Source organism: Haliotis cracherodii, unplaced genomic scaffold, assembly GCF_022045235.1.
Source record: "Haliotis cracherodii isolate W230 unplaced genomic scaffold, xgHalCrac1.p SCAF_6, whole genome shotgun sequence".
Classification (NCBI taxonomy): domain Eukaryota; kingdom Metazoa; phylum Mollusca; class Gastropoda; order Lepetellida; family Haliotidae; genus Haliotis; species Haliotis cracherodii.
The window spans coordinates 48,604,023-48,620,450 of NW_027266319.1; the positions used below are offsets into that span (position 1 = coordinate 48,604,023).

Here is a 16,428-nt window from a genome sequence, read left to right on the forward strand (position 1 = left end):
TGTATGGAGACAAGCTATTTTGTCAGCTAGCAACATCTACCAAACCAGATATTTTTTTTCTAATTAAAATTATGAGCCACAATATTTTGTTTACAAACAGCTTGCAACATTAAATGTTTTGTGCCTGACCAATTCCATTTTCTCAACAGTGAGAAGCACAATTAATTTTTGCAAGAATTTACTGGGACAATGTTTTCTCTCTCGATAAAAACGAAACGCATAGTAAACAATTCACCGATATCACCCATCCAAATACAAAATTGTTACATATATTTAGATGCATTGACACACTCTTCAGTATTTTCAAAACAGTTTCCGAATACAAATATAAGCGAGAAAACCCTTTCCACAGCCACAAGAAATCTATACAGAGTCGTTAATACACATCCAAGTGTATCATGAACATGCGTTAACGAAGAAACCGAGAACATATGTTACGTGTGAAAATAGGGAATTGTATCGGACATCATTCTTGTCACTGATACGTCAAAATTGGAAATGTCCTCCACATGTCTACCATAAAGCGTTTTTAAATTTTTACAGAGGCCTTGAATGTTGTTGCCTTGTTCGAACAACTTTTGAGCAAATGTCGTATGACGCTCTTTGAAATCTCCATAGAAAGAGCGATTCGCTGTGCTGAGTTGCGTCCCTTGGGCACGCCAGCAACCAATGATTGTGGGTTCGAATCCCGGTTCGCCCCGATTATGTTTCTAGGTTTGTCAGCACCATAACCGTGCTCGTGGGATTCACCGAAGTGGTAAACGTCTGAGACCTGCATCACTTCGGGTTTTCTTCCCACATTAAGCTGATATAACTGTGATATAACTGGAATACTGTTAAAAGCGGCGTTAAACCCAACCCAACTCACTCACTCGTAGAAAGAGCATGCTCAATTGTACCCCAAAAGGGGTGAAATGTAAACACTAAGGGCTGGAGCTGCAGAAACAATGCTCGACAGAAACAGAACGTTGACTTTTGGAAAGTTGAAGCCATCCCGCCTGTATACAGTCTTGTGGAGAAAGTTACACCTTTTACAGACGCTTCATGGTAATGTAGCTCAAACGACAATGTTCATTTCGTCTTCGACTTCTGTGATATTACTTGATCTTTACATTGCGTAAACAAATTCCATTCAAGAGACAAGAGACGAATCCCATTCAAGAGACAAGAGACAAATTCCATTCAAGAGACAAGAGACGAATCCCATTCAAGAGACAAGAGACAAATTCCATTCAAGAGACAAGAGACGAATTCCATTCAAGAGACAAGAGACGAATCTCATTCAAGAGACAAGAGACAAATTCCATTCAAGAGACAAGAGACGAATCCCATTCAAGAGACAAGAGACAAATTCCATTCAAGAGACAAGAGACGAATCCCATTCAAGAGACAAGAGACGAATCCCATTCAAGGGACAAGAGACGAATTCCATTCAAGGGACAAATCCCATTCAAGAGACAATTCCATTCAAGAGACAAGAGACGAATTCCATTCAAGAGACAAATCCCATTCAAGAGACAAGAGACAAGAGACAAATTCCATTCAAGAGACAAGAGACAAATCCCATTCAAGAGACAAGAGACAAATCCCATTCAAGAGACAAGAGACAAATTCCATTCAAGAGACAAGAGACGAATTCCATTCAAGAGACAAGAGACAAATTCCATTCAAGAGACAAGAGACGAATCCCATTCAAGAGACAAGAGACGAATCCCATTCAAGAGACAAGAGACGAATTCCATTCAAGAGACAAGAGACAAATTCCATTCAAGAGACAAGAGACGAATCCCATTCAAGAGACAAGAGACGAATCCCATTCAAGAGACAAGAGACGAATTCCATTCAAGAGACAAGAGACAAATTCCATTCTAGAGACAAGAGACAAGAGACAAAATCCATTCAAGAGACAAGAGACGAATCCCAATCAAGAGACAAGAGGCAAATCCCATTCAAGAGACAAGAGACGAATCCCATTCAAGAGACAAGAGACAAATTCCATTCAAGAGACAAGAGACGAATCCCATTCAAGAGACAAGAGACGAATCCCATTCAAGAGACAAGAGACAAACAACAGTGGTGGAGACCTGATGACATGATTCAAAATTTACATATTGTTTTGTTTGTTTCTGGTCCATCACTTGATTGTCTGGTTTGTTTACATGCTGCCGTCACGTGGCAGAATTTCAGCTGTGCGGTGTCTGGAAACAAACACATTTTTTTATGCAAATTGTGAGTGGCGGGTGCTACCGGTGGGGCAGGACATGTCTGCCCTTTCCGCAACACCTGGTGTCATCACTGATGTTCAGTGATCTATCCAGATATGTTTCACCGCGATTTTGGCTTCTACGCGTAATGTTTTTGTTTGTCAGCAATATTCCAGCTATATGACGGCTCTACGCGGAATGAATCTGTTTCGGCGGATAATCGAGCCTGGCGTTGACGTTATATCATCATTTTGTTTTTGTTTTTACACAAGATGCGTTGATAACTAAACTCACATAAATAATTAGCTTAGTGCGACATTTGTTCCTAGTTTCCATGTGGGCAGCGTCCCTGTGTTTCTCTAACGTGTGTTGAAATAGTCCCTCTTACACCTGACAGGATCAGGTCAATAAAACATAGACCCAGTGAGTGAGTATTGTTTTACGCCGCTTTAACAATATTCCAGCAATATCACGACGGGGGACACCAGACATAGGCTTCACACATTGTACCCATGTAGGGAATCGAACCAATGTCTTCACTTTAACCACTAGGCTACCCCATCACCAGAGTTTAGTTGGGTTTGGGGATAGAGATTGGCGGGGGAAATTTCGAACATGTTACGAGAATTCTAATGTTGCCAGATAGGTTTACCTGTCTTTCTCCCCATTTAACCTTGGCCCAGTCGTATTGGGTCGTAACCTACAGAACAAAATGCCTTTGTGGAATCAGTCAAGAAATTAAAGATTGGTGATTTGTGTGTGTGTGTGTGTGTGTGTGTGTGACACGGATCTGTGTTTGTTTCGAAGTCTGCCATCTGTTACCATACATTTTTAATATGCCATACTGAAACCAACGTAGCATATATCGATAAAGGAATTCTTCAAGTCACCGTGTCATTTCACTATGTCACTCGGCATGCATAAAATCTGAATGCATAAAATCTTCAGTCTCTTTCCGTATACAGTGGAACCTCTCGAATCCGTTCACCTTGACGTCTGGGTTATGGAACCTCTCATTTACAACATCAGAATATAGATACATAGGCCTGTGCCATCAGCTATCGGTTTCCCTCACCAAGATCGGATTTTACCGTTAGGCCATATCTTTTTTTAATTAAAACTAAAAACAACATTTCACGTTGCTTGAGGTAAATAACAGACACTCAGTCACTGAATATCTATATTTTCTGTCAAGCTATTAACCAACGATCGGCTATTTATAAGCATCAGTGATAAAGCTGGGATAGTGACGACTGTAGTGTAAAGAAAGTAGAACAACAAACTATCAGTATTTATCATCAGTTTCTCGACGTTAAGGTCTCTTTAATCCACATGACGTCAGAGGGCCAATCCAACAGTTTCGCCGGGTCGTACCTGTGTGAGAAATTACCTGGCTTGACTGCCACCATGTGATGTTCCTGTAGAAACTGAACAACCCATTTCACTGAGTCACCCTGTTGTTTCTCCGTGTTGAACTCCATCAGGAGATACCTGACGTCAACGAGTCGGAAGAAGTTAGTGCCCCCTTTCAGAGCCCATGCTTCATGTTTCTCTATGTCCATCTTCATGATGACCGTTCGGCCACGCAGCACGTGCGCCAAGTCGTCAAGAAGTATCGTCTGCTCAGATTCTTTCACAGAATCTGCTGATTCGTCTGCGACATCCTTTATGTACGTACCGCCAACATTTGAAGGCATTCCACCTAAAGTAATAGGTCTCCTAGAATCCGACACAGCATTCTTGATCAAATGCACGACACCTTTAAAATGACCCTCTTTCAATGATCGACAGAGTCTCTTTACATTCGTCGCAAGTGGTTCAATAGCTATCACCTCTCGGCCTGCTTTTGCCAAGGACACAGTATACACGCCGATATTTGCACCCACGTCCATGAAAATCCAACCAGGGTGCTGTTTCAGTATGTTGTGCATAATATGGACGAGATCCAGTTCCCATTTCCCCTCCCTCCAGATAAATCCGGACACCCACACGTCTTGTTCCGGGGGGTAGAGAAATATGTTAGTATCTCCTGTTGGGGTATGAAGTTTTGTCTTTGCGAACGACTCATTCGTCTCGCACGCATTGTCAAACATCCATTTGCCATCTCTGTGCTTTATCACACTGAATGTCGTTGAAGTCAATGATGTAGCAAGAACGTCATGGTTGTCATCACGACTGCTGCCACTGAGGGGTGCAAAGAAGGATAGCATTGTGATAACCACACATGCACCCGACACAAAACAAAGAAGATTAGCTCTCATCAGTCGACAGCGTCGTGGTACGAGGTTCCTCATTCTTACTGTTTCCACGAAATAAATAATTCACAATCTGAAGATGGCGGACGACTCCAGGAGAACCAGGACACCAGGCACTCACTACCTTATGACGGTAACATAAATGATTTGTGTTGTAAAGGTGTTATGAAAAGGAAATCACTTGTTTCGTGGTTAGATTGCAACCTTTTGACCAGGTAAAATGCCACGATAAGGCAATGCAAGGAAATCCGATTAACTATATCATGTCGCTGTGAATGGCTAACACTGATTAGCAGAGAGATACACGTGTACGCCGCCGAGCAAACCCCGATACCCGACACGCACTTTTGGAATGCGTTGTGCACGTAATGAGCCAGTCGTCTAAACTATCCCAGAAACTTGATACAGTCTTATCGATCGAGCAGGCAGTGCATACATTACTGGGGAGAATGTTGACACGAATCTCCAACCACCCGGCCAGGGCGCATATGTGTCACAGATATGTCATATATACTACACACATAGATATTACATATATATACTACACACATAGATATGTCATATGTATACTACACACATAGATATGTCACATATATGCTTAACACATAGATATGTCATATGTATACTAAACACATAGATATGTCATATATACTACACACATAGATATGTCATATGTATACTACACACATAAATATTTCATATGTATACTATACACATAGATATGTCACATATATTCTAAACAAATAGATATGTCATATATACTAAACACATAGATATGTCATATACATACTAAACACATAGATATGTCATATATACTAGACACATAGATATGTCATATGTATACTAAAGACATAGATATGTCATATAGATACTAAAAACATAGATATGTCATATATAATATACACATAGGTATGTCATACATATACTAGACACATTGATATGTCATATATATACTAAACACATAGATATGTCATATATACTAGACACATAGATATGTCATATGTATACTATACACATTGATATGTCATATATATACTAAACAAACAGACATGTCATATGTACTTAACAAATAGATATGTCATATGCATCCTAAAGACATAGATATGTCATATAGATACTAAACACAGAGATATGTCATATATAATATACACACAGGTATGTCATATATATACTATACACATAGATATTTCATATATTTACTAAACAAATAGGTATGTCATATGTACTTAACAAATAGATATGTCATATGCATCCTAAAGACATAGATATGTCATATAGATACTAAACACACAGATATGTCGTATATAATATACACATAGGTATGTCATACATATACTAAACACAGAGGTAGATCATATATACTAAACACATAGACATGTCATATATACTAAACACATATATATTTCATATATATACTAAACAAATAGGTATGTCACATGTACTAAACAAATAGATATGTCATATAGATACTAAACACATAGATATGTCATATATAATATACACATAGATATGTAATATGTATACTAAACAAATAGCTTTGTCATATATACTAAACACATAGATATGCCATATGTATACTAAACACATAGATATGTCACATATATACTAAACAAATAGATATGTCACATATACTAAACAAATAGATATGATATATATATACTAAACACAGAGATATGTCATATATGCTAAACACATATATGTCATACATACTAGACACTGAGGCAGATCATATATACTAAACACATAGACATGTCATAATATACTAAACACATAGGTATGTCATATATAATATACACATAGGTATGTCATATATATACTAGACACAGAGATATGTCATATATGCTAAACACATATATGTCATACATACTAGACACAGAGGTAGATCATATATACTAAAAACATAGACATGTCATATATGCTAAACATATAGACATGTCATATACATATGAAAGTAACGGGATTGAGTCATGACACAAAACTCTGTAGGCGCCCCACGCTCCACATTTTTGGAATGAAACATTCACCAAACGGCAAACACACAGAAAATCAAGGTCCTTGTTATTTACTAGAATTTTTACTAGATGCTAGATGTCTTGCGGTTCCGAGGCGTACAGCAACTTGCGCACAAAAGGGACTGGACATTTAGTATTGGGATAGGAGTTGGTGGGTAGGCGTCAAGGGGAAGGGTCGTGATAAATACATAAGTTGAAGGTGGGTCATACTATTTTACCATTAAAATACCTGTGAGATTTCTATCACTAGTTTGGCCTGCGATAAGTGACCAAAACCAGTTTCGCCAACGTATCGTGTTTCAAGTAACTTTCTACTCTGCTATAACTGTACGGGGTATAGGCTACGAGTCTGTGCATATATTATTCATCACGCATTTCACACAGGAAAAGAGAAACATAGTATAATCAACAGTAGTCCTGTTGAATTTATGTATTTGTGAATACAATGTTGAAAACTTATGTATAGAATTAAAAAAAAACAAACACAGGAAAGACTGCTCCGCAAAACATATAATTTATGTTATTATATGTCCAGGGTGTCACGAGGAATACATTGGACAAAAGGGGTGCTTAAGGGACATAAATGCCCGTCCATAAACAACAGATAAAGGGCCACAAAACAAGGTGCATCCACTTAAGCGCTCACATCGACAAATACGCAACAGGAAACCTATTTGTCCAGAAACTGTCCATGCTGTGGCCAGTCTCGGTTAAAGTTATTTCCAAAATTCAACATGCTGTTTTCATGGGTTCATACTAAGGAAGAAAAACGGAAAAAAAAATGTTTCCAAAAACTCAAAATTTAAACTATGTCGCCCAAGGGCGAGAATATTTTCTTTTGCTCAAAACTCATGTTTTTGTTTTAACAACTCATTTTAACTTAATCTAACTAATTTGTGGCCTTCTTAAATATTTCGCCCATGGGCGACAATATTTTCTTTGCTACAAAACACACATTATATTTTGTAAATGCATAAAGATGTTTCTACAAGTATCATGACACATAATTCAACTCATTGTGAACTTAATTCAACTGATTGAAAGCCTTATTAAAATATTTTGCCCATGGGCGAGAAAAGTTTCATTTGATTAAAAATTTGCAAATACATAAAGGTGTGTCAACAAGTATCATGACACCAGTTCATGTTATCATCACTATTCCCCAGTAAGTCAAGAAGTCATGTTCATGGTATAGTCGGAATCGTACAATCGATTCTGCTTTATGAATATGGAAATGGATTTTCTCGCTAGTATTGCAAATACACAAGTTTTTGAACAATCAATAGATCATGAAGTAATGCGATTGCGAAACGCCCTTTACATGCAGATAGTGTTGACTTATCTTTATCTTCTTTAATTTGTCAGCGTGACGTCTGGGTACAGCTGATGGTCGAAGTACTGGCTAAATCAGGAAACCGCACCAATACATTTTGTAACTTCATGACATTTGTTCAGCCATCGCTTTAATGTTATAGTATTAGTACTCACAAAACATAAAAACACATCCAACTTGCATGAATTTTATTCATATTATATACATTACGACAACGTACAGGGAAAAAAGTAAGCATGGCTGACTTGCACTGTCTATCTAATCAAACAAAATCATGGCTTGTGGCCATTATTGAACAATGCTGTATTGAAACCTAACCCCTTTCTTTCATTTGGTCTATTTTGCTTATGTTACGTACATATATCGCGACAGGTATTTTAGACACAGATACTGGTATCACTATCTTAGTTTTTGCTTAATTAACTTTATTCGCTTTTTATTTATTGTTTTCTTATTCAGTTTTGTAATGTGATGTGCATGGTCTTGAAATTACTGAATTTTTGGGAGAGTAATTCGTATTAGCTGTTTTAAGATCTATTTCGACAAAACAGGTTATATTTCTGGTCTTTGAAAGGCATTTAGAGGTGATTCACATAAGGAAGAGAATATATGGATGTCAACTTCTTTATTATGAGGAACACAACGTTTCAGTGTATATGCTTACTCTTTCACCATATATAAAAAAATACTAGCACTGGTAGTAGCATTGATTTATTAATTGAACTGAATGTCTCTGAATAGTCTTTGTGTACCCCAATCCTGCATAGACGCCTGCAGCAAAGTCGGTGAAGAGCAACTTCCCTTCAAACATTCATAGGCATATTTTGATAAATGACACATCTTCGTGCGCATAAATGGAATCCCAAATGTCTACCTCGTTTGCAAGACCGTTCCAGAAGGCAACACTCTCTGTCAATGCTTTCAACATGTATATATATCCACTTCATTGGCAACAACTTCTTTTTGCAAACAGCCGTGTCATCACTGGTTTTCACTGATCCATTAATAAATGTGACCGCTGTTGTTAACGTTGACGCCAAATAGAATTTGTGTTGTTGGAAAACCGAAATTTGTTATTCTCTAGCATTGATGTTTCATATTTCTTTGAACAACATCTGGTGTAATTACACGACACAAAATAATGTTTGTATGCCTGAATTGTCTGGCTATTTGATATTGACTGTGCCAGACATTTTAGCAAGAGGTAAGCTAATGTGTTATAAATGATATTTTATTCAGGAAACAGCTAGAATTAGTTACCCGAGCAGACTAAATGTTTATATTTCCCTTTAAAATAAAAATGTTAAACAAACACAAGTTTGTGTTTACCGTTATACTTGCCCATGTAACCGTCGTATACAGGTAAAATATATAAATGTTGTGTACAGTCATATGTGGAACTGAATACAATATTGAAATAAGGAACGTGTTCATAGGGTGAGATATTTCAAAACAATATACATTATAGGGTATTGAAGATCTCCTTTGGTTGACTACAAAATACAGTTTTTACAAGTGCATATACCCGCGCTACATCGTATATTATATATATTTGATATAATTTTGTTATCTTTAAATACACACATCGAAAATCAATCAACATCCGAGAAATCCAATTTTCGTAGTTAAAATTATAAACCTACTCACGGACCTATACAAGTCCATGATCTACTCAATAGAATTCAAATGGAGTACAGAACACTGCCTGATTTCAGAAACAGAACTGAGGCAGTCTAGATTTGTCAAATCACCCTTGACTTGGAGTCCGTTTCAAATTTATTCGCTAGGACCTGGGGGACAGATAGACTAACACTTAGTCAATGAAAACATTTATTTAAAATAATCATATTTTTTTATTCGAAAACCTTTCCTCTTCTTCTGTTTTGCAATCAAGCAAACAAGACTTGGTTTGTCTGATCTAGACTTGAGTATCGCATGGAGAACTGCCGGACGTCAGCCTGGGCCAGTGTAAACGGATATGTTACTGAGTCTCTGAGTTTGGACTGTTGGCATAATAGAACAATCTAGGGCACAGTGGTGTAATAAAGGGGCTACACAATGGCGACACAAAATTGTACCAGCATCACATATATGAATATTACTTTCTTTTACTCGAGGTACATTGATCACTTTGAAGTTGAAATATCTATCTAAATAGTAATTTTGTAGGTTCAGAAATATACACTTCCGAATTTCTTGTTTTAATTTTCTTTGGGAAAGAGAAGTAGTGACAGTTGTGACTGGTATCTGATGGGTGCAAACAGGTGTGGAGTCACTGTCTCAGATGGCTCGATTTGCCTAGCCCCAAATATTTAGATGGCAAAGAGCACTTGGCTTGCTAGTTTGGCTCACAGTCCCTGGACCATACTACTTCCCTTACGCCCAGCCCTTACTGTAACGATATAGTCCTATATGAAGCAAGCCTAGATTTCCTACTGTTTTGGCTTGAAATTTCCATGAACTACGGCTCCTTTTCAAATTAAATGCATTTGCTTGTTTCTATCAAATTCATATATTTTCAGATACTAAGCGTTTATCTAACCATGTAGCACAACGATCCAAAAGATCCCATGCAAGTCTATAATTGTTTATAAGTCCAGATTTCTTCAGACCGGTGCCACCAGTCGCCAAGAAGTGCTCCAGCAGACTCTCTACATTCCCTTCCGATCATGTATCACAAGCTTTTTATGAAATAATTTCAAGTCATAGAGTCTACGTTAATCAAGAGGCTTGGTGAACAGATCTACAGATCACCATTGTTTCGTGTGTGTTTTTCAACACTGGTGGAAGGTTACGTGTGCATGCCTGCGTATATCCTTTGATATCCTTTTGTAAAAACCCATGTAATGATTTGTTAAAATAGCAACACTACACATACAACAGCATGTTTTGTTACAAGAGGTTAGGCTTTATTCACTGTAACAAATAAGTAACTTCATGTGGTTCGTTATTCGGCCATTTCCATACACATGTCCATATGTATACAGCAGTTTGTTCATATGTGCAGGCTCTGCTCGCAATCTATATTCGTGCTTTTGCCTCTTTCAGATTACTCACACAAGCATGAAATTTTCTTTTTGCACGATCTACAGTCATCTACGATCAGTATATAAAAATAGGTACCGTATATTAGGAGTTAGGATCCTGGCCGGCCAACGCCCCCAGTTGCCGACACCAAGGACTTGTCTAATCCACGCCTGCCACTCCCGACCTCCCATCCCAAGTTTGTCCACCTATTATCACCTATTTCCTTTTATAGTCCGAAGGATCGTTACTTCTGAGTTCTGAAGTATAGGTAAGTATTCAACGTATGCAGACTACTGGCATCGCCCACACAACCCAGCACAGATGTTCCTACAAGCAGAGAGTCAACGATTATATACACATATATATTATAGACTTGCATGGGCTTTCATGGATATGTGTGTTTTGGGGTCTGTACGTCAGGCCATGGTGAGACAGAAATTAGGCCACACTTTGTACTCTATGATTTACGGATGTTTGCCGACAAATCAGCTTGGGTAGGTCGAAATAAAAATAAGAATAAATTGTGTTGCTCAATATATTTCTTCTTTTCAGTTGATCAATGTTCATTTACAAACTTAATAGTTTCATGATGATGTTGTGTATTTGGTTGTGCTGCATCGATTTTTCTAATGATTCAAAGTTGGAACACTAATACAAATATTTATGTTATAATATATTATAACATAATATCATATTGTTTCCTGATAGTGTCCTGTCTCTGATCCGTTGACCGAAAATAATACACGGCTGCCTTAGTTAGGCAACTCCGTGTGACGTGGTCGGCTGATGGTCTCCCCGACTGTGAACCCGTAGTTAGTTAACGTCATCTTGACGCAATGTGATCGGCGTCCTCCTCCTGTGAACCAGTGGTCGGTCAGGCTAACTACCTTCCAGTACCTGACAATAGAATAATTGACTCAATCAACTAGGTGTAGCCCAGACATACCACCGACACTGTATATGTTATTAATGGTAACCTGTGTCAGTTATATTTAGTTTTACGAACATTATTATTTGGTTGTCATTATATTTTACCACTTAGATACATGTGTTTTCAGCATTACTATTCTGGCTTTAGTTAAATCACCAGCACAAACCTTTACAATCTACGACCTTCAAGAAACGTTCAGTTAGTCAATAACTGGTATAGATGACGAGTTGGTGCATACATAATTCACCACATGCACATTTTACAAGGAAAACCGAAACACGATAGCAGGCATGTCTCTCTATCGTAAGCCATTTGCTGGTAACCTATAGCAACAGAAGGTAGTGCGACTTTGAACAATAGGGTGTTCAGGTGGAGGACAACCATTTGATAATTGGGTGTGTGGGTGGTGGAGGTTGGTGTGTTTGTGGTTGTGTGTGGTGGAGCTTGCTGTGGTTGTGGGTGGTGGAGGTTGGTGTGTTTGTGGTTGTGGGTGGTGGAGGTTGTTGTGGTTGTGGGTGGTGGAGGTTGGTGTGGTTGTGGGTGGTGGAGGTTGGTGTGTTTGTGGTTGTGGGTGGTGGAGGTTGGTGTGTTTGTGGTTGTGTGTGGTGGAGCTTGCTGTGGTTGTGGGTGGTGGAGGTTGGTGTGTTTGTGGTTGTGGGTGGTGGAGGTTGTTGTGGTTGTGGGTGGTGGAGGTTGGTGTGGTTGTGGGTGGTGGAGGTTGGTGTGGTTGTGTGTGGTGGAGCTTGCTGTGGTTGTGGGTGGTGGAGGTTGGTGTGTTTGTGGTTGTGGGTGGTGGAGGTTGTTGTGGTTGTGGGTGGTGGAGGTTGGTGTGGTTGTGGGTGGTGGAGGTTGGTGTGTTTGTGGTTGTGGGTGGTGGAGGTTGGTGTGTTTGTGGTTGTGTGTGGTGGAGCTTGCTGTGGTTGTGGGTGGTGGAGGTTGGTGTGTTTGTGGTTGTGGGTGGTGGAGGTTGGTGTGGTTGTGTGTGGTGGAGCTTGCTGTGGTTGTGGGTGGTGGAGGTTGGTGTGTTTGTGGTTGTGGGTGGTGGAGGTTGTTGTGGTTGTGGGTGGTGGAAGTTGGTGTGGTTGTGGGTGGTGGAGGTTGGTGTGGTTGTGGGTGGTGGAGGTTGTTGTGGTTGTGTGTGGTGGAGCTTGCTGTGGTTGTGTGTGGTGGAGGTTGGTGTGTTTGTGGTTGTGGGTGGTGGAGGTTATTGTGGTTGTGGGTGGTGGAGGTTGGTGTGTTTGTGGTTGTGGGTGGTGGAGGTTGGTGTGGTTGTGGGTGGTGGAGGTTGGTGTGGTTGTGTGTGGTGGAGCTTGCTGTGGTTGTGTGTGGTGGAGGTTGGTGTGTTTGTGGTTGTGGGTGGTGGAGGTTATTGTGGTTGTGGGTGGTGGAGGTTGTTGTGGTTGTGGGTGGTGGAGGTTGGTGTGTTTGTGGTTGTGGGTGGTGGAGGTTGGTGTGGTTGTGGGTGGTGGAGGTTGGTGTGGTTGTGGGTGGTCGAGGTGGTGTGGTTGTGGGTGGTGGAGGTTGGTGTGGTTGTGGGTGGTGGAGGTTGGTGTGTTTGTGGGTGGTGGAGGTTGCTGTGTTTGTGGTTGTGGGTGGTGGAGGTTGGTGTGTTTGTGGTTGTTGGTGGTGGAGGTTGTTGTGGTTGTAGGTGGTGGAGGTTGGTGTGGTTGTAGGTGGTGGAGGTTGGTGTGGTTGTGGGTGGTGGAGGTTGGTGTGTTTGTGGTTGTGGGTGGTGGAGGTTGGTGTGTTTGTGGTTGTGGGTGGTGGAGGTTGTTGTGGTTGTGGGTGGTGGAGGTTGGTGTGTGTGTGGTTGTGGGTGGTGGAGGTTGGTGTGGTTGTGGTTGTGTGTGGTGAAGGTTGGTGTGTGTGTGGTTGTGGGTGGTGGAGGTTGGTGTGGTTGTGGGTGGTGGAGGTTGGTGTGGTTGTGTGTGGTGGAGGTTGGTGTGGTTGTGGGTGGTGGAGGTTGGTGTGGTTGTGGGTACTGGATTATCCGGTTTGACATACATGGAGGACCATTTGGATGGTTTATCATCTGGCTGTACAGAAAACAACAGCACTGAACCAAACTACTTAATGGCTTTAGCTCACTCAACATTCAGACATTTATACGTCTATTCTTATCATATAGCTTCCGCTTTTGGAAAGTACACGCTCACTAAAGAGCGTCTCTTATGCACACCAGAAGCCAATGATCGTGGGTTCGAATTCCGGTTCCTCCCGATTGTGTTTCTGGGTTTGTCGCACCATACCTCTACTTATGGGTTTCACTTGTGTGGTGAGCGTCTGAGACCAGCATCACTTCGGGCTTTCTCCCACATTAAGCTGACACACTGTGATGTACCTGGAAAGCTAACCTATGACTCATGTCAAGGACCAAAACAATAGCAATAAGATAAACTCTGCTGTTTCAAATGATGAATTATTTTTTAATATTAGCCGTTAGTCATCAAACAAAAATGATCATTATGTATAATTTTCAAGATCCTACCTCTATTACATCACAGTAATAAATTCATGTTTTGGATGTCATTAACACTAAAAAATCTTTAGATTATCAACGCACGTCCTCTTCACTGCCAACCTGTCTATTCGCCGGAAATGCAACTGCGCATGCGTGAGGCGGAAAACGTCACTTCTTTCAACCCATTACCCTCCTCAACTAGATGCAGATGTATTGGGGAGGTGGGAGGGACTAATGCCTGATGTAACAGAGATAGTATTCTCAGCATTATACACAATGGTACTATTTGATAATTTCTTTGAATACCTTAGCGCTATTACATCATTGCTAGTATTCACCAGAGATATCCGTGGTATGTGGCATCTAGTATCCATAGATAGTTGTCAGCAGTGATGTAGGAATACATATATTTTTCTCTCCAAAATAAGAAGGGAAATACTCGGAAATAATTTACAATTTGTAAGAGATATTATATATGATAATAATGACTGATTTGGGAACACATTACAGCGTAGTGTAGTATGACGGTAGATATTATGACCGCCAACGATCTTAAAGGACGACAGGGGTAAGACTGGAAATTTCAAAGTTGACGTTTTGGAAACAGTAGTGCGTAATACCGTCACGATTTGTCAAACACTCATTCACTCGACGAGGCATACCGCGTATCTGTGTGTGAGTATATTTGTAACCCATTCTCTCTTGACGTCATACCATTTATCTCACCATCAAGAGCAGGAGGGGGGACAAGGACCCCTCAAATTGTCGAATACCTCCTACCTTTTTCGAGAGTATAATCTCTTTTTACTTTCTCGATAATGAAGATGTGTTGAACTTGTGTTTATGTACCGCGCAGAATCTACAAACAAATATTGTGGCGAGTTGACCGAAACGCCTACACCTGGGAAAGCATGGATAACAGTAATTATTGCGCACACCCCAATCCATTCCATGTGGCGAATATTTATCCTAGATGATAGAACTAATTGAAACGGACATAAAATATTCACTCATTTTTCCGACAAGTGGCAGAACCTTGTAAGGCCGCCTTGTGTGGATGTTGTCTACTCATATAGAAAATGTTCTTCATGTACAATCTAAAATCTGGCAGTTTTTTTCATCGGGTGTAAATAGTTGATTGGTCTAGTCATAAATTTTACGATTCTTACCCTTTCGAATAATTGGCACCATATAACATTCAAACAGAGAGGGTTTATCACTGTATTATCTACATGTATTGTTAATTGTAGTAGATAGTTACATTAGTGTATCTCAGCAAGCAGAACGGATAACATCCCAACATGCAATTCGAACACAGAGACTGGTTACATTGCATGTCCTGTATATTCCTGCCTGAACAAACAGCCTACGTGTATGCTGTACTCGGTGCAATCTGTTCCCACGTGCACGGCCTCAGCTGGCTAACGTCACATCTCCCATCAAGTCAGCTCTTCTCCTCCAGTATCATTTAATTTTCGACGATAGTTTGAATGATAGGAAATTAAGAAGAAACTCGTTTTATAATCATATTTAACAAACGTACATGTATTTTGCCAAATTCAAAACATTCCCGGCCTACGTTTCGTTCCAATGAACCTGGACCATTCAACACGCTCGCGAATGTCGAAGGTCGGCTGCGACTTTATAATGAATACATTTACAGCGTACATGTATATGTTTAACTTTCAACTGCATAATATATATTCATGATAATCATTTATTCTCGTTCCTAATTGGAATGAACACATTGTGAGTCAAAATCTGCACGATGACAGACATAATCCTTCTATGTACAATGCAAACAATACAAACGTAGCGGCTGACAAAAGAGACAGTAATTGACTATGTGTAGTTCATTATTTGTTCTCGTTCAATCTATTGTACTTAACATTTGAAGTCATTTTAAAGATTCAGGGAGTACTTAAATGGTGTGGTATTATGAATGAAATTAGAATATGAATAGTGAAAAACAGTCATCATATGGGATGTGCATGTCATAAGATTAATTTACATCTAATTACAAACATTCTGCGTAGTCACCGCGTATATAAAACACTTTCATCAAATGTTGTAAGCCTTCCTAATTCAAAACCCAAGTTAAACATTCCAACATTTGCAGATGGAGTATACTCGGGTCTATTATTGCAATTCCCATGATGCGCAATTCCCGTGTGCGTGTGTGTGCGCGTGTGTGTGTGTGTGTGT

The 16,428-nt window shown here is 39.7% G+C and overlaps 1 protein-coding gene across 1 annotated transcript; it reads right to left on the reverse strand.

The window, feature by feature from the left end:
• Positions 1-3,502: 3,502 nt before the first annotated feature.
• Positions 3,503-4,498, reverse strand: LOC139445928 (uncharacterized). Its single transcript, XM_071227179.1, has one exon. It carries the CDS (start codon positions 4,496-4,498, stop codon positions 3,503-3,505), a length of 996 nt encoding a protein of 331 aa, XP_071083280.1.
• Positions 4,499-16,428: the final 11,930 nt, after the last annotated feature.

Excerpts from the sequence above, each read along its gene's own strand:
- LOC139445928 (XM_071227179.1), bottom strand. The coding sequence starts at position 4,498 with ATGAGGAACCTCGTACCACGACGCTGTCGACTGATGAGAGCTAATCTT.